Source organism: Sebastes fasciatus, chromosome 7 (assembly GCF_043250625.1).
Source record: "Sebastes fasciatus isolate fSebFas1 chromosome 7, fSebFas1.pri, whole genome shotgun sequence".
Lineage (NCBI taxonomy): Eukaryota > Metazoa > Chordata > Actinopteri > Perciformes > Sebastidae > Sebastes > Sebastes fasciatus.
The window spans coordinates 5015529-5038820 of NC_133801.1; the positions used below are offsets into that span (position 1 = coordinate 5015529).

Genomic DNA, 23292 nt, shown 5'->3' on the forward strand with positions numbered 1-23292 from the left:
TGCATGCTGCAATGACGATGAAGTTGCGGTAATTTCGCCGTAGGCTTCACTGACTAAACTAAAGAAAGTCAAAACAAAGATAAATGGATTTCTAGCCCCGCAAATCCCTCAAATCAATCGCTTTACTGCTTGATTCCTCTGTGTCAACATGGCTGACCTTTCAACCGGATGTTGTGACGTTCTTGGACGAAAAGTGTGAAGCCAGATCATAAAGCTCTGCGTAGCCCTACACTAAAATGATTAACTTCTCCTCCGATATTTACTTTACCATTATAATATTCCTCCTTCACATGCTATTCAGTCAGCACAGCAGATAATTCTGACCATTTAAACATGAAAAGCAAACAGAGACAAGGCCAACCTGATCCTCCTCTTGACCTTCCCCACGGCTGCTGCTCCTCCGGCTCCTTCTGCTTCGACCTTTGCGCTCCTCCTCTGTTTGAATTTGGGAAGCGAAAACTCCACGTCTACGTCGCTCATCTCCAGCCTGGGGGGCGTTCCCTCGATCACCAGCTCCTCTCTGCGCTTCTCCTTCAGCCTTTTCAGACCAAAACGACCACCTCTCTTCTTCTTGGCCTTGAACGGCTTGATGCCCTTCACACTCTGAAAACACAAGTGACACAATGACAAAGGGTCAATCAAAGGGCTGTTGAGGTGATTGATTTAACGACTGAAAGTGTTTGAAAACTACAATGTTTTAAATCTAATTTGAGGCTCTAAAAGATCCGTGATCTAGCATTACTGCTCTGGCAAATCGTAGTGACTCTACTGTTTGTTAACCGTGTTAACTGGTGACTGTCTGTGGTTGTTCATAGTAACTTCGTAAATGGTCGACGTAGATAATAAACTCAGATGAGTACGTATATAAAATGGATTAAAGTCACTAAAGACACTTTGTATGTGTTCTGTTTGTGATGCCAACTGATTAATGATGTTTACTTTGTGGTCATTAGGTTTCCCTGGTTAGAGCAACTAAGGTTATATTTCACAATAACGCCACAGATAGTTGATTGAGATAATTTATTCTGTGGGACCACTGCAGCCCCTCGACAGTGTCTTTAGCCCACTAACGCTAGCTAAGCAGTGTTAACTTAGCCGACGTTACTTGTTTCACCATGTTAGACTAACGTTAGGCAGCTGAGAACTGCACAGGTTCTTCCCGAACTCCTATAGACATCGTTGTCAAAAGTAACGTTACATAGAGAGTAAAGGTAAAAGTAGAAAATTGTCCACTTCTAAGGACAGCTTTCATTCAAACGTGTGCGTATTGTAGGGAGACGCCACTGTAGTAATGGCGACTTGGTTGCTTCCGGTATTTCCCCAGATTTGTCTATAAGCAATGGAGGAATTTAAGTTACAGTTTAATTAGAAATTTCCAATAAAACCCTGTTAAAGTATTTGGGATTTTAGGTATTTACTAAAGTCTGATTATACCAAACTGAAAATGCTACTTTATATAAAATGGCACAGTTTATTATTTATAATTTAGACTGCATACCACATATAAATGGGGAATATAATTGATTACCATTTTGGCCATCTTGGCTTTGGGACCTTTGACCTCCACGCTGGGAACTCGAGGTCGTATGAAGATCTCTGCTCCAGGGATGGTCCTCTTCAGCTGGAAGCTGACCTTATATGGCTCCGCACACTGAAGGATCTTCAGAGCGTCTTCATACCTCACGTTGTCGAAGTAGACCTTGGCACTCAGCAGCTGGTCACCTTCACACAGAGAGCCATTTATAATAACAAGTAACACATATACATTTATTTAAGTAGTGTAGTGAAGTACAATTTTGAGGTACTTTCATTTCTCATTTCTATCTTGTCAAGCATTTTGTGACTTTGTTTGAAAAGTGCTATATAAATAAAGTTTAAGTTAAAGTTCAGGCTTTGCAGTGTACATGTTTTCATTTTAAAGCACCGAGTATATTTACTATAAATGAATCAGATGTGAGTGCAGGTACCTTCCTGTAGACTGAGATGTTTAGCGGCTGGTGAGTCTCTGAGGACGTCTTTAACAAAGATCCCTCGCTGTCCTCCACCAGTCACACTGTAGCCGCTGGCGCCGGCCTCCGCCTCCGTCTCCACCACGATTTCCATGGACTGAGAGGCTTCGTCCACACACTAACACACAAAAACACAACTTTTATTATCTCAACTTTTAACAAATTTAGGCCCAAGATAGACATTTTATGTCGTAGTTATTGCAGTAATACTTAAGATTCATACTTGAAGATGAATCCCTGATTCCCCACGTTGCAAAGTGACGTCTTCAACTAACCAGGATAACTTGGACAAAATGTGTTATGTATTTAATTTAATGGGACGAGACACCTCGGTCAGCATTTCTCACTAACAGAATATGTTTATAAAGTCACTGGTCTTATTACTCTGCATCAAAAAGTGAGAGCACCGGATACAAATCAACAGGAACATCGTAGATTTTGCACTATTTCTCTGAATTATTAGTGATGAATTTTAAACTTTAAGAGATTCTGTGGATGCTGAAGTCCATAAAACATAAATCGTTACCCATCAACACATCATAAGAAACTGAATCTTCTATTTCCTTTTTTTCTTTGCTGGGTATATTAAAAATCGTGGGGCTTCAACTTTGTTTTATATCTTGTTTCACCTGCTTGAGTGAGAGCAGAATTTACTATACAGTAGGGCTATTTGTCACTTCACACTTTACTTCTGAGTCCATTAAGCCGTCACGGAGGAAAGGTCACTCTATTCTTGGATTACATCCACTTTTCCAGTGTCTGACCGAAGGAAATAATTTGACTCATAAAGGAAAAAGTGAGAGAGTGACTTTGTGTGCATCGTCTCCTTTAACATCAGTAATAAAACAGATGGTAAACTATCTATCTCCAGTCGCTGATCAACCACTGATACAAACTAAAGTAATTCATTTTTACTTCCTTTATATTAACAGTGTTTATCAGACTTACTGTCTGTTGGTCTGTTGGCTCTGAGTCCATCTCTGGTTGGGCCAGCTGGCAGGTCGACTCTCTCAGATGACTTCTCTTCTGACTCAACACCCGCTTCAGCTCTGCATGGAGCTTCTCCTTCTGCACCTGCAGACAACACAGATAACGCAGGTGAGATGATGCAATGTGGGCGGATGTCATGAGGTCAAAAGAGCAACACAAAATCAACCAAACTACGGGTGAAAAGGTGTTTAACTGTCAAATCACCAATTACTATTTTGGGTTTATTGCTTTAGAATCTGTTGTTATAATTCACCTCTCATTTCTTTATCATATTAAATACTGCTCTATCTTAAAGGATTACAATTATTAAAATGAGAATGGTGAAAGTGGTTATGATTATTTGTTTTAAAACCTTTAAATTTAAAAGTAGTAGTAGTTTATTATTTTACTTTCCTGCTTTTTAATGATATTAAAATGCATTTTAATATTTTAACTGTTGTTTAAATGGTTGGCTCTTTTCTTTTTCTTTTATAATGCACTTCGAGCTGTATTATGCATTTTGCAAGTTTCTTATTATTCTTAATTTAATTCAAAAGTCAATTTACAGCGTGGTGCAATAAAGCAATAATAAAATTCACACAGGCATTATTTAGTAAACCAAGTAAATAAATATCCTAAATAAAATATTGAATAATAATAATAACAATAATTAAAGAGAGAAAAAAAAATAAAAAAATGGAAAAAGGGATATAAATAAATCAAAAATAAATTAAATGGATATAGGAGGCATAATATTACATGTAAAATGGGTAGTTTTAACAACTTACTTTCTCTAAGGCAAGACATTGAGTGAGGTTTATATTTATTCATATTTATATATTCAGAGATCTTTGTAAAGCCATTTACTATAAATTAAATGTATTTAATGTTATAAAATGTCCACAAAATTTAATTATGGCACTTATAAAAAAGACATTCAGGCAACCATGTAATCAGTAGTATCACACTATGGTGATGGTGTATTATGTAAACAGGAAATGTGTATATGAATGTATAGTTATTACAGATGTTGTGGTCGTTTCCTTTCAGCCCTCAGCTTCTGCTGTTTTAACATGTCTGTTAGCTACACTGACATTTCTGTTGGAAACCAGCTTTGTTTCACTAAAACTCTTAAAGTGCTAACGTGCTACTTTTGAGTCCATGAATGTGGGTCGGGAGTGTTTACACCGACACCTGCAGCTGGTTTCAGATCTGCCACGTTCAGATGGTTTTTGTTGTCGACTTTGCAACCAGCAGCTGGCGGTCACCTGCTGCTGCGGCGTGAAAAGGCCGCCACTGTCATCCGTGCTGAGCTGGCAGAAATGAAAGGTTGTTTATGTGCTGGACAATGACCTCAGCAGATCGGGGCTGGACTATTGTGATCCCGTCTGTATGGGCCTGCCTGCTGGGGTCACGATGTCAGTCACAATGCTGCGTTCCCCTTTCCAAATATATCCGGATATAACAAAGAAGCTACATTTTTTTTTTGCATTTTCCGTATGTGACTGGAGTTTTGAAGGTCTTGACGTTAATGTCTCAAATCACTGTGGCAGCGGAAACCAGGAGCATCCAGGTACATGTAAGGTAAACTGAACTGAGCTCTTCACCCTTCAATCATTTTTACTATTTTACAGTGATGATGACATCAGTAAGAACAAAGCTTTTCTTGTCAGAATTAAAGGAATAGTTCGGCATGTTGGGAAATAGGCTTATTCCCTTTCTTTCCAAAAGTCAGTGTATTATTACAGTGTTAGAGATAATGGTATCAATCAATTGGAAGCATTTCTATTGCCAGCCGGCGGCTTGCAGCTGATGGTGCTAACAGCGCTAACAGTGAAAACACCGTAAACAGTGCTGACAGAGATAACAGTGTTAACGTGTAGGGGGGCAGGGGGGACCAGAGGATGGGCGCTATACTTCCACGACGACACTCCGTCGGTCCGACGGCGTTATCAGCTGAAACCGCCATATAATAGCAGTGCAGAGCGGCGGCCGTGAGCGAGCCAGTAGGGCACGCTCACATGCACTAAAAGGCGTGCACAGCCGGCCCGGCACAGAGAAGCTCTGAAGCGACTTCATTCTCTGCTCAAATAGACATTATTCCTCAGCCGAGTCTGACGGTAGTGACAGTCGTCACATGATGGTTGTCACGGGTTTTCCGTACTGAAGTAACGTTTTCGTACATGTTTTACTTAGTTTCCGTACTTATTTCAAGCCCAACCATGACGTTTTCCCTTAACCTAACTAAGTGGTTTTGTTGCCCCCTGCTGGTACTGCACATTAATACAGATGTGTAATATTCACGTCTCTGGGGGACACTGATGCGTAATCCTCTGGTGGATAGGCTGGTCTATTACGCGCCTTGGCGTGATATCAGGTTATATTCCACTATATCTTTACATAGCAAGTTGTTTGCTGCTATATTAATGCTCTGGATATCGAATAGAGACCCTTTAAGTTCAAAACTGGAAAATCATTTGACCTGGAATTTTATTTTGTTGGTTTTTCTTCCTGAGACTCCGGAGCATCACCAGCGTATTTCTATAGCCTAATCCTTTATGGACACACTCTGCAGATTCATGTATGTGGAAATGGGATCCCTTGTGTGTGTGTGTGTGTGTCACTGTTTGTGCATCTTAGTAGTGTTTTAATGCAGGTAGGTGTGTGTGTGTGTGTGTGTCTCACCACTCTCTCGGGGCTCTCCTGTTCGTCTGTGGAGCCGCTGTGGGGAGGGTTGCGTTGTTGGGCGGAGGGGGATCTGTTGGAGGGGGGCGACCGCCTCTTGTCTTTTACCTGCCCACACAGAAGAAGATGGTGTTAAGTCACTCTGAGATATTCATGCAGCAGCAGTTTTCCAGTCTGCTTTTACCTTTAACTCGACTAACAAGATTATCTGAGCCTCCATGGCGGCTTCGCCTGGGACAATCTAAAGCACATGGGGGGACGGCGGATGTGAATTTATTTCAACAACCACCGACATTCTCGGCTCCAGTGAAGCAACCAAAGAAAAGTGGTTGTGCTGAGAAGCTGCAGGCTGCCAGGCTTGAATATATGCTACAGTGTGCATGTGAGGCTCAGGCAGCTTAGAAAGGGAATACAAGCTGTGGGTTTGTTGTACTCTGAGGTACTCTGAGGTACTCTGGATGCTGATCATGCGTTGAGGATGTAGTCAAACTTCAGTCAGAGCAGAGAGGCAGTAACAACATGATGAAGTGCAACTCTTCATCATCCACTTGTTTCTTCTAATTTAACTTTCTCTGCTACTTCATGATTTCAGTTCTCTCACTGAAGCAGGCTTCTCAGGAAGGGAAATTTAGTATTTTCTCTCCTGATGATTATTTAATTTCATCTACGTAGGGCTGCAAATAATGATTATTTTCATTATCGATTAATCTGTTGATTATTTTCTCAATTAATTGATTAGTTGTTTGGTCTATTAAATATCAGAAAATGGTGAAAATGTTGATCAGTGTTTCCTAAAGAAGCCTAAAATGACGTCTTCAAATGTCTTGTTTTGATCACAACTCAAAGATATTCAGTTTACTGTCACAGAGGAGTAAAGAAACCAGAACATATTCACATTTAAGAAGCTTAGTTGACAACTAATCGATTAATCTTTGCAGCTCTAAATCTATATAATAATATAGATCATCCAGAAGCTTTACTATCGTTAATATCATGTGTTTGTATTTGTAATATGTGTGTTTTTGTTCCCTGACGGCAACAGAGTTTCTCCGCTGGATTCGTTTCATAAACTGACTTTTGGTTCTTTTCCCTCTTACCTCGTTTCTGGAGGAAACATGTCGTGTCCCAGCCTCCCGTATCTCCTTCCTCTATACTTGCTTCATAAACTCTCACATGGTTAATGTTGTAAAAACATCCTGTGTTAGCTCTTCACCTGTTGTCAGGCTGCTGTGACCTCTGACACTTCACCAACTACAGCACACATATCCGGTGCAGATTGTGAGCTGAATTCCTAAAAGAGAGAGCTACTTATTCCTTTTATGGTTTTTGACAACCAAATATCTCTTCTCATTTTGAATCCTTTCTGGCACACAGACCAGTTACTGTGTGGAAATCGATAAAAGCACACTGACTGTAATAATCTACCAACACATACTCAGCAGCCAGCGAACACTGAACATGAAGCAAGAAAGATTTAGTATCCCGTACATGAGGTTAAGTACACAATAAAACAAAATATACAACTCTCTTCATAAAGTATAATAAGTGTAATAATGCATGCAATTTAAACACATTAGTTTAGAGCACAGTGAAGTCAGTTCTTGTGCAGGAAAACAAACGGTAACATCTGTCGACACTGACTTCAGTCATCAAACCACAATCCCGTGAAAGAGTCGCTCCACTGAGTTCAAGTGTCGTCTACATATTGAGAGCAGAAGTGCAGCGTGTTATTATTGAGTGGAGGACAGATGGTGCTTTTAAAAGGGCTGGACAACACAGAAATAAAACACGTACCATCTCTTTCTCACTGAATACTGATGTAGACTGCTTGACTGTTGTAGTTCGTCATGTTGATCATGTCGTCATTATTCCATTTTTTAAAGGCCTCACTTAAATGTTATGGCTCTCGATAAAGAACAACAACAGTAGCATGGTGGGTTTCATGTATTTGCATGAGCAGAAGGAGGTCTGTGTTTACTTACGGCTGAGTCTCTGGTCTGGCTGTAAACATGGCTGTCCTCTTGGTCTCTGTCAGAGTCTGAAACAGAACGAAAACAACAGCTCGGTGCTTATCTAGTTCAATTATGAGGACAATGAAGTGCATTCATTAATTCTTATAGGTTTTACATCATATTGCACGAGAGTGGCTGAATGAATTTAACGGACTGTCCTGTAGATAAAAGCACATAAACAGAGATTCAATTTAAACTGTCCAATAACCTCAAACTGCTTTAAACAAAACAGAAATGAGGCACATAGAAAAAGGAAAAGTTGATACTATAATGCGTTAAAGAGACTTTAGAGATGCACACGGATCATTTTGCTTATTTGTTTTATCTCTTTTTCTTATACAAAGTGTGTTAATTTTACCATTTTCTACATTATTTGTTTACTCTGCCTTTGTGTTGCCTATGATTCTGTATCCCAATAACTCATTTCTCAAACTTTGGGAAATAATGAACATTATCTGAGGAGTATCAGTATCCTTTTTTTTTAAATAGAGTGATTGATATACTTCTAAAACTGTTCCACTTTTGCTTCAGACATTTTAACCTGGGATAAGTTTATATGGCATCTTTAGCTCTCACTGCGTGCGTGCACACATACTGTAGAGTATGAAAAGATATGAGCATCCGTTTCACACACGTCTCTGAAGTTATGTCCTACAAAAGGAACAATTTCAATACATGAAGTTTCAGTGGACATTTAATATACACAGTCTATATGCAGGACTGTATCATGTTACAGTAAATTAGCTCCGGTAGCATTCTTAAGAAGGTGTAGCATCAGGTGTTCATGGCGGGCTCGTGCATGTGGACGGTGTGTGTCACGGAGGTCAGTCTGAAGCTTCAGGGACGGCAGTCTTTAGATTCTTTCCATAGTCTCGGTCGGGCCTCTGCACCGGCTACCCGAGCCCAAACCATCCAAACGCTCCACTCAAACAGTTTTAGGAAACAAATGGTACTACTCTGTACACACGACATCTATTGCACGCCAGTCCATCGTTGGAGAGGGATCCCTCCTCTGTTGCTCCCCTGCTTAGGGGGGTTTGTTGGGGAATTTTTGTCCTTATCCGGAGCGAGGGTCGAAAAGGACAGAGGGTGTCGTAGCCAATTTGTGATTTGTGATATTGAGTTATATAAATCAAATTGACTTGACTACTCGAACTGCCCCAAAACATTCATGACCGTAGTTGCATTGCAATAATAACCAAAAATGTAACTAGACTACATGAGTAACACACACATTTTATAGGCATTATTATAGCAATATATCAACTAGGGGTGTAAGAAAATATCAAAAATTAAGTATCACAATACTATGATTTGTGATACTGTATAGATTCTCAAAAACAATAAATCGATTTCTAATTAATAGTTTGCATGCAAAGATTAACTTAGTCAATACTTTATATCATTTGCAAAGACATTCAAAGATGCTCTCAAAGTAGTGCTATGATGTTGGCTGTTACAGAGACTGATGAATGCAAATGCAGATCCCACTGCATAAAAAAGTAACCTTTGTTTTTACTCAGATTTTATGCATATATGCATATGGTGGTGTATCCTTTTATACTATGACAATTTTCCTAAAAAATGACATTTTAACAATTGCAATATTTTGCCTTGCTTACAGTATCGTAATATATTGCATCTTAACCCTTGTATCATGATACGTATCGCCAGATTCTTGCTAATGCACAGCCCTAATATCTACTAAATGTGTGTGTTAAGGTTAAAGTACAGCTGAATGACAGAAACAGAAACAGAAAGAGCTCTGAAATGGTGAAGAGATGAGGACGAAGGAGCAGAAAGAGTAGTTTATATGCAGCAGCTATTTGTGTCTTGAGAGCAGAAACCAGTAGAAAATCCAGTGAAACAGGTGAAACCAGTTGATTAAAATGAGGCCAGGAGACAAATAGTAAACTGTTTCCCCTAAAGAGCGCCAACAAAGACGGATACCCAGAGAGCTGCTGCAAAGATGTGCAAGTTAAGTTTCTTTCTGTCTTTAAACACTGATTAGGCTAAAGCTGGGATCCAATTGGTGCCGCCAAATCCAGTTAAGTGGACTAGACCAGGACGAGACTGCTGCCCAGATTCCATGGCTACCTTCCTGACGTCTGATGTCCACTCAGACATTTAAGGTTGCCAGGCTGGCAACTGTTTTCAAAGACATTTGATATCCATCCACCAGTCAACACAGAGAGATGATGCGAGCTATACAAGCAGCAAGGAAGCCAGCAGGAACCAACGAAGCCAAGTGATTGTAGCACCAATAAAAAACCCACATTAACTGGTACAATGCCTGAATAGATGTGTCGTATTAAAAGATGGCTAAAGTCCTCTGTCGCTCTTCTGAACAACTATGATGTGGTGAGAATGAAAGACCAGCTTTGAGAGCTACATCCACAGTAACTTGGTTGGCTACTATGCAGACAGCAGCTCCTTGGCAGAGCCTGGTCTGTTTTTTAAAACTTCATTATCTAAAGAAGTCATTGATTTAAGTGAAGAGTTTACTGAATGTGTAGAAGCTCCTCTCCTGCTAAGTTACACCATCAGTCCATCATAACTCTGCTAGGAATCACTTTGCTTTCTGTCACAGTGGCCTCCAGTAATCCCATTCCTCACAGTCCTGCCTTCATGTGATCACTTTTTTAACTGCCTTAGCTGAGCTATGTGTGTGTGTGTGTGTGTGTGTGTGTGTGTGTGTGTGTGTGTGTGTGTGTGTGTGTGTGTGTGTGCAAAGGAAGAAAGCCCATCTGTGTGTTGGGACGTGTCGAGTGTCGGCGTGGATGTCGTGCCTGTTTGGGTGGGTTGGAGGTATCTAATGTCTAAGCAGGTCACAAGAACACATAACACACATTCACTGCTGCCCAGTCGTCAGTGTATCAGTCACAGATGAGGAGGGACGGACATTCAGGGAGTAGAACAAGTTTAGGAGAGATGGACCCTTTACACAAGTGATACGCTCTTAAGTGATGAGAACGGAGACATCAGAGCTATCCCTGAGCTCCTGGTAGATCACTGACTGCTACAGTGATAATGAGATATAATATAACATATAGTGGCCCTCATGTTGAGACCATAATATTTTTAAAATTTATTTGATGTTATTGTAAGACAAGTAAAGGCACAATGAGTAGGAGTTGTCGGTTGCGGATTGTGAATTAAACATTCAACGTCGGCCCTCCTCCCCGGCTCAACGAGGGTGAAAGCCAAACCTAGATTCACTCTTGTTTCGCCTCGCTATAGTTGCGTTTCTTTTCTCAAATATGTCTGCAATCTTCGCAGCTTCCTCTAGGATGCTAGGATTAAAATAACAATATCCAGGCAGAGGGCTGAAGAGTCTCTGCAGTTACAGACACCAACACACACTTCTAGTGGCTCAGAAGGGGTGATTGACAGGGATTATTTTTGAGTCTATACATTGTTTTGTTTAGGACAATCCTACTCATTGTACCTGTAACTATATTATAACAATCTAATTTTTCGACACTGAGCACATCCACAACTAGATGTTTTTACTCTCCCGACATTTCATTTCAAAATTAATTATGTCTACAAGCGAAAAATGGTACAAATGAACGGTCTGTGTGATATATAATGATCAGATTCTGGTGCATTTTTAAAAAGTACAGATAATTCAGCTCATTTTAAACACTAAATCTTACATAGTTTAGATATTCTTTTGTTAGACTAGCACACAAACTGGTCACATACTCGTCAAACAGAGATGTTCAGCGCACCGTGTTGAGATCCAGGCTTTCTAACTATTATCTTTGTGCTGACTGACTGTCATCGTATCAGGTGCAGCAGCAACAACAGGTGCGACCACTAGACAGTGACAGTGATGTGCAGGATGACAACGTTGTCTTCTGCAAATTTTGCATCCACAAAAAGCAAAAATTTCAGTTCAAAAACATCTTTTATAAAATCAAAATGGAAAGTTTCCTGAGCTCTGAGTTTATCGTCCTCTAGAGAAAAACTGAATATTTCAGTTTGAGTAAAGCTATGATTACCAGCTACAGTTCGACTTGTGCACCTGACAGCAGCTTTAAACGGCAGCTCTGTGTGACAGACAGACGGCAGCAGGTGGAGGAGGTGGCACTCCCTGAACGGAGAACAGGAATGGAGGAATGGTAGAGGAGGCGGAGGAGGAGGTGGTGAAGATTTGAAATGCCTCCCAGCCCAGTCTTATTATAGATCACACTCACACATCTGCAGGCCTCCACACGCCTGATGACTGCCCCAATCAGCATGTGGTAGAAATATGTAATAGTGGGGATTCTGTATCTCGCTCCATCTTACTGGGAAGCGTGTGCAGGTCGCAACAGCCGTCCTGTCTTAATGTAATATACGTGGGACATACGGAGAGGGAATCAAACTACAGGTTTTATCAAACTTTAAAGGGAAACTGAAATGTCTTTACAGACGAGTTGAATTAATTCACATTTTCTTTGACAACTGGTCCTATAACTTTATTTGAAAGAGCATATGCATATATTCCAGTCCCCGTAAATCAATTCCTACTGTTGACCACGCCCGTTCTTATTCCAAGGGCGTCAAATACCGAGGCTTTGTCACGGCCGTTGGCGTGTGATACCGCCACACACGGCACCCTTTAGCTCCAGTATGAGACACACCGTGTTCCATTAACTACAATGTAAACCCAGTAAACCCTCAGAGAAAGTGTGCTAGGAGTGACTGTGGTGACGTAGCTTTAAAGGGCAAAAAGACACACGCAGGGCGGGCAGGCGGGTTGGTGGACGAGTCCAACAAACAAAGCTTTCATCCAGGAGACCGCTGTTTATGTCCCGTGCGTTAAGTTTCACTTTCACGCTATACTATAAGCTGTTTGTTCACAATGTGAAGTCACATTTTCACTGCACAAACATAGTCGTTTTAAGCCCAACCGGGTAGTATTTTCCTAAACCTAACTAAGTGGTTTTGTTGCCTAAACCTAAAGTGACGCCAAGGGGTGTGACAAAGCGATGAGTTGGTATGAGAACGTGTTGGTTGACCATGCCCTCACATGCCCGGCTCAACTAAATCAAAGAAGGCTCGTCTTTGACCAAATTATGTAAAACCATCAAAAAAGGCTTGTGGAAAGCAGTTTTCACCTCAAAGGAAAAATAAATGAAGAACTAAAAAGTAAACAAGTGACGAAAGCCACAAACAAATGCTGCACGCTCCTAGCCAAACTAATTAAATGTCACATTATTTCCCAGAGATTCTATTCATGAATTCAAATGAATAATCGTGTAGTAAAGACGCAGAGCACCCTGCTAATATGATCCAAGGCAGCTGCTACATGGAGTCTGAGTTCTTGCTGGCTGACTGCTCTCACGATGGGCTCTGAATGTGAAGATCAGAGACAGAAAGCTGAAGAGCTCGTTGGTGCTGTCAGCCACTCTGCAGTTTATCTAACTGGAGCTGGATTAAGTTGTCGTGAGTAGATTTAATAATGCAGGCGGGTTTGTTGGTGAGGTCATAGAGTGGAAAAGAGCTTAAAGGAATACTTTCACCCCCCAAAATGACCTTCAACAACTGCTCACCCCGAGTTACCTTGAATTCTTGGAGAAAACTGTTTTTCTCTCACACCTCCACGGTGAACTGAGAATTCAAAAATATAGTAAATGGGTAAATGGGACAGCAAACTGAGACTGAGACAGTTTATGCGGAAGTTTTTTAGATATTACGGTTTTAGTGAAGATGATTGTGTTTAGGAAGTAGTGAGCATATGACGGGATAAATGAGATTTGGATTATGCTGAACGAGATGTGTGAGAACACAAGGCTTTCATCCACACTGTACATTTTTTTTTTTACAGTTTTTTTCAAGACATGACAGAAATGACAGAAAATAAATGTAAAAATTACATGTTTCATTTGTGATTTATGTGTAAATGGTCTTAGATTTACAGTATTTTTTGTAATCACAATCGTAATTATCTGTATTTAAGCTTTTCTTGATCCTTTTTAAAGATAATTATTCTGTTTTTTTAAAGGTTTATGACTCTATTTTAACAATTAATGTATGTTAGAAGAAAAGGTTGTCATGGAAGTCTAAAAATATTTCTTGTAAAAATACAGATTTTTTTGCAAAACCTCTGAGTTCATGTAAATTTGGGCTTTTGCAATGTAAAATTACATGTTTCATTTGTGATTTATATGTAAATGTCTTAGATTTACGGTGTATGACTATTCTAACTATAAATATATGTTAAAAATAAAATATTTCTTGTAATATTACAGTAATAAAGGCTAATTATATAAAGATAATTACTGTTTTTTTTTTTACAGTTTATTGATGTTAATTAACGGACAGTATTTTTCCGTTTTTTAACAGACATTTTCTGGCGCCCCTGCTGCCGGAAAATTTCCGTTACTTTACACTTTTTTTTTTACAGTGCAGGAGACTGCTGTTTGTGTTCCAAGTTCACAACATTAGGTGTCATTTTCACTATAGAAACGTAGTAGTTTTAAGCCCAACCGTGTAGTACTTTCCTAAAGCTAACTATAGTGGTTTTGTTGCCTCAACCTAAAGTAACGCCGAGGGTAACTATAATGGCGTGACGCCAAGGTGCGTGACGCCAAGGTGCGAGGTTTTGAGATCCTTCGCTATCAGACTACAATGTCAATATTGGACGATTATCCAAAACCGAGGATTATGTTTCAAATTTTATTCTGTCCAATGCCGATGGTTATCTCTTTCTCGAATATCTGCGGATTTGTCCAGTATGGACATAATTCCTGGGGACACCAAAGCTTTGTGTGTGCAAGGTCACACACAAAGCCATCTGTCCTGTTTTTATAGCAACAGAAAGCTACTTCCTCATCATTCACACAACTGCAAGAAGTCACCTGTCAGGAAATCAGAACCGTAGTTCAATCTGTGAGTCTAAACAAATGTTGTTTTTCTGGTGAGGACAGTCAAAAGTGTGGTTGATAGATGTGACCCCTGACATCTGTCAGGGAATGTGATAGATTTTGTTGTCCTGCTCTGACTTCCAGCAGCAGCAGCCTTATGAAACTGACCCCGCTGCTCTAATCCTATTAGAGATGGACAACTTAATGATGTTATAGTTGGCTCGGTTATAGCAGGACTCCAGCATCAGGTGTCCTCCCAAAGAAAACAACCAACACACTGCAGCAGTGATGCAGCACATGACAGACAGCTGAGGATGTGAGTTTGGGATTTGTTTGTGGACTGAGGTATTATCAGGAGAGGCCAGATATCGACAAAAATAGGTTTTCTCCTCATGTACTTACATAACACACACAGAGGAAATACTAAAACACTTTTTCACAATTGGTGGCAGCCCGAGTCCATAACACAAACCTTAGGACAATCACAAGACCAGAGGAGGGAAACTGATTCTAGATAGATAAATGGATCTATTTCAATCTGTCTATTGTTTTAAGACTGACTGCAAATACTTCGACAAATAAAATTTAGAAATCAGAATCACAAGTTTATTGTGAGAGCGGGAACACTGAAGATTTTGTAGAAGACCAAACATGCATCAATAAAACGACAGTATATTGCTGTTTTTTCTTTCATTTATTGTAAATCTTTTGTTTCACACTTTCCCAGAATCATATACCAGTTCAATTACCTACTTGTGTAAATGGAGGTAACCAGAGCACAACATATGTACGTGCATACACATGCATGGAGCCACAACTAAAAGTCAATATGGAAAGATCAACTGGAAATGTAAGACAATATTTATTGTCTGTCTGAAAAATGTAATGATCTTTAAAGATCAGCATCCAACAATCGATCGGTTTAAGGAACATAGGCACAAAGACGATCGGACAGATGTGATGATGTAAGAATTTGTGAATGATAGGAAGTCATGGGACCGTGAGGGGACGGCAGAGATGTGACAAAACAGAGCCTGAAAAGTGAAATGACGTAGATTGCTGTAATTTGTAGTTGTAAAAACATCAAGTGAATGATATGTTCTCTGCAAAGTGGGAGACTTCCTCTCTTTCATAGATTCTCTTTAATTTTTCACAGAGACAAATGAAACACCGTCACAGTGTGTCCAACATCAATAAATACCAAACACATAATGGCTGTGTACAGTAAGCATGGAAATCAAGGGACAGTATTAAAGATAGATCACAGTTAAAGGGTCAGATCACCTAAATAACAAAGCTCATTTTCCCATTTAACCACTATCAGAAGCCTTTCAGATAGTTGTGGCATTATTCACAGAAGTTCGGGGGTTTCTGCCAAACACCAACACGCAGTGAAGGTGAAAGAATTTCACCTCCTTCACCAGTATTTATGAGGCATGTTTTATTAGTAACTGCAGCATTGAACTGTTTACAGCTACGGTCTGTGTATAATTCAAACTAACAGGGACATGTTTCTGGAAAGACACTCAGCTGCTTTAACTTTACAGATACAGTAAAGGTCAGTTTACTTGTCATGAGGAGTGAAACGTCCTGCACGTCCCCAGTGTTACACGCTAGAAGTGAAGTTTGAAAGACGTGGGCATTTGCCAGACAATGAAAAGATGCTATTGGTTGCATTATGGGAAATGTTGGTTTTAGTGTTTTTGGAGTTTGACCCGACTAGAGGCTACAGAGGCAGCTGCTTCAATTTTGCCCGTTCTGCTTTAAATCTGTCTCTTGTGTGTCCGACAGCTTTATGGAAGTGCAGTACTAAATCACTGGAATGATTGAAATGGGATTTTTCTACGCCGAGGGCATCACAAACTAAACGTCCAGGCTTTGCACAGCAGACTAAGGTCACTGTGATTAGACATTTACATTTATTCATTTGGCAGAGGCTTTTTGTCCAAAACAACATATAAATGAGGTACAATCCAAGTCACAGTAGATCAAGGGGAAGCATTTTTGGCCCCGCTGAGTTCAACCTTACACGAGTGTCACAAGGCTGCTGGTGCACGAAGTTACACATACTGTAAGTGCAAAGCAAATGAACAAAGAAAGAGCATAATAGGTAATTAAGTCATCTTGGAAGATGGCTATAGTCCAATCAGATCTCTCAGATCCTCAAGCATGTGTCTCCTGAATGCACAAACTATATCAGGTGAAGGTGCATTTGTTCACTCTGGTTGCTGTTCTCTGGAACAAACTGCCTGATGACCTGAGATCTGCTGCAACTGTATCCTCATTTTAAGAGCAGTCTTAAAAGATTGCTTTTCTCTCAGGCTTTTGGTAGTTAGTTAGTGTGTGTTCCTGTTGAAATCCATTTGTGCAGTAGGAATATGACAGGGGTTGTAAAAAACTGTTTTGTGTGCGTTGTATAGTTAGGCCGAAAAGTCATTTTAAAATACTCCACATTTTATTTACATGGAGAATTTGTGTTTTCTGTCTCATAAGCGAGGGATTGTGCTGACCGAGTGGAGTTAGGTAAGTCGTTGCACTGCTGAGGAACCACATGGGAGATTAATTCAGATCTAGATTTCGATAGGGAAAGTCGTCGTTCATTCATAAGAGCCAACAACAACATGATATAGTGATTCTGATCTAGCTGCTGTTAGCAAAGCAATCACAGATCAATAACCAGTGATGAAGAGAATATGTCCATCACTTCTGGTCAGTGCTGCTGCTGATGTGATGCTGTATTTGAATCCAAAGAAACTGATTTTAAGTTTACAGATTGGGCAACAAGTTGCTCGCTATGTACTTGTTACTGAATATTTACTATTAAAACATTGATTACCTGTGTCTGAAATAGAGTAAAAGTGTAAAAGCAAAAAGGGTTAGATGCTACAACACCTCTTATACAGTCTTAAATGTAAAACGGCATTCAGGAGGTGAATGTATTATAATAATCGGATGGACAAAATGTGCTGCATCACTTCAGCCGGAGAGTTGGAGAGAAAGCCTGTGGAGTTCGGTGGCAACAACAGAGCACCTCCACGGCTTGGACTCACACTGGGGCCGTCAGAGCTGAACATTTAGGAAGCGTTGCTGCTGTGAGCCACTTTAGATAAAAGCATAATGTTCAAGATTAGTGAGATAGATCCCAGCATGTCTCCAGGCCATTTGAGACATCAGATGGACAAAACAAGACACACCCGCTGGCGTCTCTGGACAGGAAATGCCTCCATGTAAACAGGAAACAGAGATATTCTTGACAGATACTCTCGGTGAGAGAAACCATGAGGGCATTTAATAAGGAGAACAATTTGCCACAGATTATGAACTGTATTTCTCTGTTTCAGAATATTTAAATCGTGACTCAAATATGAACCGACATGTGCTCTTGAGTCATTTGTTTACATGAGTCTTCCTTCCTGAAAAATCCTCTCGTCTCTCTGTGTACGCTGAGGGAAGTTCACCCTCGAACGCACGTCAGGCGGTGTTTCCTCATGAGGTCTCCCTCCTGAGCTGCCCAATCAACTCTTGACCCTACTTCCTGGTCTAAAATTAACCCCACCCACAACCGCAAACCACCACCACCACCCAAAGTCTGTCGCCAGGAAACTGCTATCATCATCCATCATTTCATTCTGGGCGTCATTTACTCTCAGCACAAATCAAACCTGCTGCTTTTGCCTTTTCTACACATCTTCCTGCAACACGTCACCTCAAAATAACACATTAGGGTTTTTTAGAGCGTCCACGACAACAAGATGCCACAAGAGTTTGACACCTAAGACTTTATTTGTAGCATCAGACTCAGGCCTGTGATCTCTGTGACGGTCTGTACCGACAGAATTAGAGGAGCGTTCAGTTACTGGCCTCCATTTAAACAAGCTGGAGTAAAGAGGGTTTGTTTGGCAGCGACCATTACTATGATGGAGAGACATCAACAACTTTAGTGGACAGAAATAGCACGCACTAATATGCTGAGAGAGTACGACAACAGAACATTCTACAAAAGATTCTAAAATCTCCAGCCAAGCTTCTGTACATACAATACATTTCCATAAAAGGTTTGTTCAGGGAACTGGAATTATTATAGTTAATGTATCAAAAGATCTTAAGCTAGAATCACAGTACTATAGGGTGAGAATCTTCTATTTTATAATTAATAACAAGACGTGATTAGTGTGACAGCAACAGAATCAGCGTTGCCAGATCAGATTAAATTTCCCGCCCAATTCAATAACAAAAGACCCCAAATCTATCTAGAAACTCGTGTAAACCCATAAAACCATTACATGCACGATAGAAAACACATTCCAAGCATACAAAGCTTCATATCTGCATTAAGTAACCAAAGATAAAATGTTAGATAAGTAGGCTATTGCAACCCATAAAGAGTGCAGTCAAACATCCAAATACACAAAGTCCCAAATCAATGTCAATGATGATGATTACGTCAAGGTAAGTAGGTCCTCCCTTTACCGCTAACAACCATTGAATAAAACTCAATAAAATATTCCTCAAATTAAATGAGTCATATGTGTGAGTGGACTGCATTTAACCCATCCTAAGCAGTTAGGAGCAGTAGGTTTGGGTTTTAGTGTCTCGCTCAATGGCACTTTGACATGCAGACAGTAAAAACCAGGGATCAACCGTCGCAACCTTACGGTTAAAGGACGACCTGCTCAACCCACTGAGCTACAGCTGCCACAAAAATGTTTAAAATTCTGCGCTAAATCTTGACAAAAGCAGCCCAAATTTCATCTACCAGCCCAATGCAATTTTTCCCAGCCCAACTTTATCAAAAGTAGCCCAATCTGGCAACACTGAACAGAATAAATGAACACACTCACTGTTGTTATATATCAGCTGTAACTGTTGAGTTAGGCAGGGACACCCTCTGGACAAATCTGATGGACCTCACAGTTGCCTTAGAATAGCTTCACAGTATTTATCCCATTTTGTTGCATTGCAAGTCAATTGTTCATGGACCACTGTTGCATGTTGACTGTCTGTGCTAATGCTGTCATGTTTGCTGGAATTTCAGTACCACTTAGTTGACATTGCAAAAGACTTAACTGAATTTAGGCTCAGTACTGTCCGTCTGTGTTTTCTCTTTCATCCAGTTAGACTCTAAACAATCGGTTGAAAGCAATAAATCATCAGCAGCATCAGTCCAACCCTGTCCTCCTAAACTAGTGGAGCTAAAGGGGAATATGTTTAGATAATGAAGGCAAGAAAAACACCTAACCAGCAACGCCCTTGTGAAAAAGATAAATTAGTTCAAATCAGAATATTTGATATAATGTAAGCAGCAATATCCGTGGCCCAAAAACTACCCAATGCATTATGTAACCCGGTTCCACCCATGTGTTGATGGTCCTCCATCACAGTGAGAGTGGGTGTGTTTTGGCTACTGCAGACTCTGTACCCACTTTGGGCCAACATACATACCAGGCTGGTGGAGCTGTAGTTGGGGGGGCAAACAGATCCTGTGACCATCCCACTGCAGCTGTCGCCAGTGTGTAACATTCAGACAGGGGTTATTTGAAATGACCGCCACCAGCAGCTCTGTCAGCTCTGCATGAGGCCATTTCAACATATTTTGGATTGGGACACTTTTATTATAAAGTAGAGTTTAGTTGCTTTTCTCTGAATGTTGTTCAGTGTTGGAGGCCCCACCCATCTGGCACACCTAAAGGTTTATATAAATGCTACGAATACATTTTGAAATGTTATTTGACCCAGGTCACGTTACAAAACACTCTTATAAACTTGGAGTCATAGTGACATGCCGCACTGCAAATAGTTACCATAAACCTCAGTGAATACTCAAGTGTTTGTAACCAGCAACTGGCATGTTGGAATAAACACAAGCGGCAGCTGTCTTACTAAAACCGTCTTTGCATTTAAACAGCGCGCTATTGTTATTCTCTCCCAAGTCAGCAATGTGGAGTCTGCAGGCTGCTACATAAACTATTTCTGCACAGCTCTCAGCTGCTCCTGAGCTGCCAAATGTTCAAGCAATATTTCAAGAAAATAAAATAAAAAGTTCTCAGGCTGATTTAAAAGTAAATTATACAGACACAGAGTACAGACCCAGAGCAACAAAAGGCATGGCTGCTGAAGATTTAAGATTAATTCTGCTGCTACTCCAGAAAGTGAGCTATCAGTCCCCTCCAACCACGACTTATAACACCTGCTTTCCTCTCCGCACAAAGCAACAGAGAGCCCTCGTTGGATATCAGCAGACTGCACTGTGAGACTTTATTAAACCACATCCATCCAGCCTACCTTCACTCTCAGCCTCAGCGTGCCTCCTCCAGCGGTTCAAAGGTGACAGACCTTCACCTGCACTGCTTAAATCTCAGCCTGTCTCTCTTTCCTTATCTTCCTATGACTCCCTCTCTCTAGCATTCACTTCCTGTCTGTCCTCAGTTGCTCTCCTTCTTGTTCTTGTTGGTATTCTTAATCGTTTCCCCCTCTATCTATCTAAAGCCTTTTGCCCCTTGTCACCAGCCAGCCTGTTGCTCCCCTCACTGAAACCTCAGGCCTGGCCCAGGCCCATGGCATCTCTAGGAGGGACGCATCCAGCTGCCTGATTGGCCAGAGGGCAGAGAGATGCCCCCATATTAGGGCAGCGAGAGGCGGGGCAGCACGACTAGGATACAGGAGGGAGGAGAAGAGGATAACAAAGTTTGTGACATAGAAGACTGTCTGTCTCAGTGGTGAGACTACTGCTTGTTTCTCTCTCTGTCTTTCAGATGCATGCAGCATGTCGCAACACAAACAGCAAACTTGTCATGGTTTTATAAAATCCACCATTATCTCTGTCAAAAGGAGACGTTTTCAGGCACAAACATAAAGCTGTGCTCGTAGGTGACTTGAATTAAATCAAAACTGAATAATGCAAACTAATTACAGGGGACATCATGAAAAAATAAACACTTTCTCAGTGCTTGTGCACATATATTTGGGTATCTGGAGTGCCTACCAACCCACAAACTGTGAAATAAGACAACCCAGTCAGTTTTTTTGTGGGCTGCCTCGATCAGAAAACGAGTGGACATAGACACCGTGACGTCACCCATTGGTTTGTGGACTGCCGTTTTGAAGCCTCTAGTCGCCGTCTTGTTTTTTTTGCAACTACGGTTAAGTTCCAAATCGCATACTTTTTCTTTTTACTTTTAGTACATACTGCAGCTGCCCCACAAAATATGTACTATTGCATGCAGTATGCATGCAATTAGGACATCCTTACTTCTTCATAACATTGTGCCTTGAACTTTGACTCACTTGCTCATATGTTCGTTGCGCAGAGGATTGTGGGTCAGAATTTCCTGAAAAGCATGCTGGCTTACATACTGCAAAATGCGACCGGATGTAGTATAGGACATCCTGGTATTTTTGGCATACTGCATTTGACATATTATGTTTTGGGACATATTAAATCTTTTTCTGACATACTAAATAGTGGTACTATGGGTATTGAAATGCACAGCAGAAGTGACAGGTGAGGGTGGAGCTAAGTACAACCGAACACTGAATTTTTAGACGATCAAAAAGGTTATAATTAACTTTCATGAACTGAAAACACACCGCGAAAGGGTTAAAGTTGTAAGACGAAAACACGGACAACGCCGTGGTAGCGACCTGTCAATCACGAGGTAGCCACGCCCTAAAGCATCCCCTGCTTTATGGTCTATCTGACTCTAAATGGGACCATAATTTACTAAATGAACATCATGCTGTATTGAAGAAGACTTGAAACTAGAGATTGAAACCATAAACTCATGTTTACAATGTTTACTGAGGTAATAAATCAAGAGAGAAGTAGGCTCATTTTCTCGTAGACTTCTATACAATCAGACTTCTTTTTGCAACCAGAGGAGTCGCCCCCTGCTGGCTGTTAGAGAGAATGCAAGTTTAAGGCACTTCTGCATTGGCTTCACTTCTCCTGATTTGGCTCCCGTTCCTATGTTACATGCAAGATTAGACTACCGGGTCTTAAAGAGACAGGCACTAAAACGGAGCCTTTCAGACAGAGGGTGAATACAGGTATATTCAGACAGACAGTAGGAGAAAAATAATATGTTTTTTGAACATTAAAGCATGTAAACATGTTCTAGTAGAAACCCAAAATACAAGTATGAACCTAAAAATGAGCATGATATGTCTCCTTTAAATGATGAGGCCAAGTATTTTTTCTTCTTCAGCACAATCCTCATGAAAATATCTACAGAGACTCGTTTCTCTGTTTCCAGGAGGAATTTAAAGTGATATATGAACGTTGCACAAATAGATCCGACTACATCAGCAATATTTACTTAATGATATATAATTTTTAAAACATAGACTACAGGCTATAAAATAAAAGCTCATAGGTCAGCCTTTCTACTTTGGATAATGCTCCTCCTCATCGACTATCCAACTGTATACTGCTGACTTTGCATGTACTGTATGAGTGCCAGAGTGATTGATCTGCCATTAAGTTCTGATCACTTAATATGCAAAATGACCAACGGGACAGCTTCCAAAAATGCGATGCACCCTGATGAAGGATCTTTGGATGAATGAAACACTCGCTGGTGGGCTACATGTTGTGTTACATTAGACATGTGGGTGAGAACGTGTCGGTGTTTTCTTTCCACTGAGTTCTCTGTTGGTGTTTAGATCTCAATGTCCCAGCTGAGCGATCTAACTTCAAACCCGGAAGCCAAAATAAACCAGAAGACAGACTCTAATAAAATCCCAACGGTCTTTAGATGCTTG

At 40.5% G+C, this 23292-nt stretch overlaps 1 protein-coding gene across 6 annotated transcripts in view; it reads right to left on the reverse strand.

Moving 5' to 3' along the window:
* The window catches only part of prx (periaxin), a 49029-nt gene that overhangs the window by 18322 nt on the left and 7415 nt on the right, over nucleotides 1-23292 (reverse strand). For 5 of the 6 annotated variants that reach the window (XM_074641157.1, XM_074641154.1, XM_074641153.1 and 2 more), the window contains exons 2-7: nucleotides 7646-7701; nucleotides 5664-5771; nucleotides 2958-3083; nucleotides 1968-2127; nucleotides 1529-1722; nucleotides 362-603 (exon numbers count right to left, since the gene is read on the reverse strand). In XM_074641157.1, the coding sequence (XP_074497258.1) occupies nucleotides 362-603; nucleotides 1529-1722; nucleotides 1968-2127; nucleotides 2958-3083; nucleotides 5664-5771; nucleotides 7646-7701 (886 nt within the window). Of the gene's footprint in view, nucleotides 1-361; nucleotides 604-1528; nucleotides 1723-1967; nucleotides 2128-2957; nucleotides 3084-5663; nucleotides 5772-7645; nucleotides 7702-20814; nucleotides 21062-23292 lie in introns of those variants that run through there. The other variant, XM_074641156.1, reaches the window with a different exon arrangement.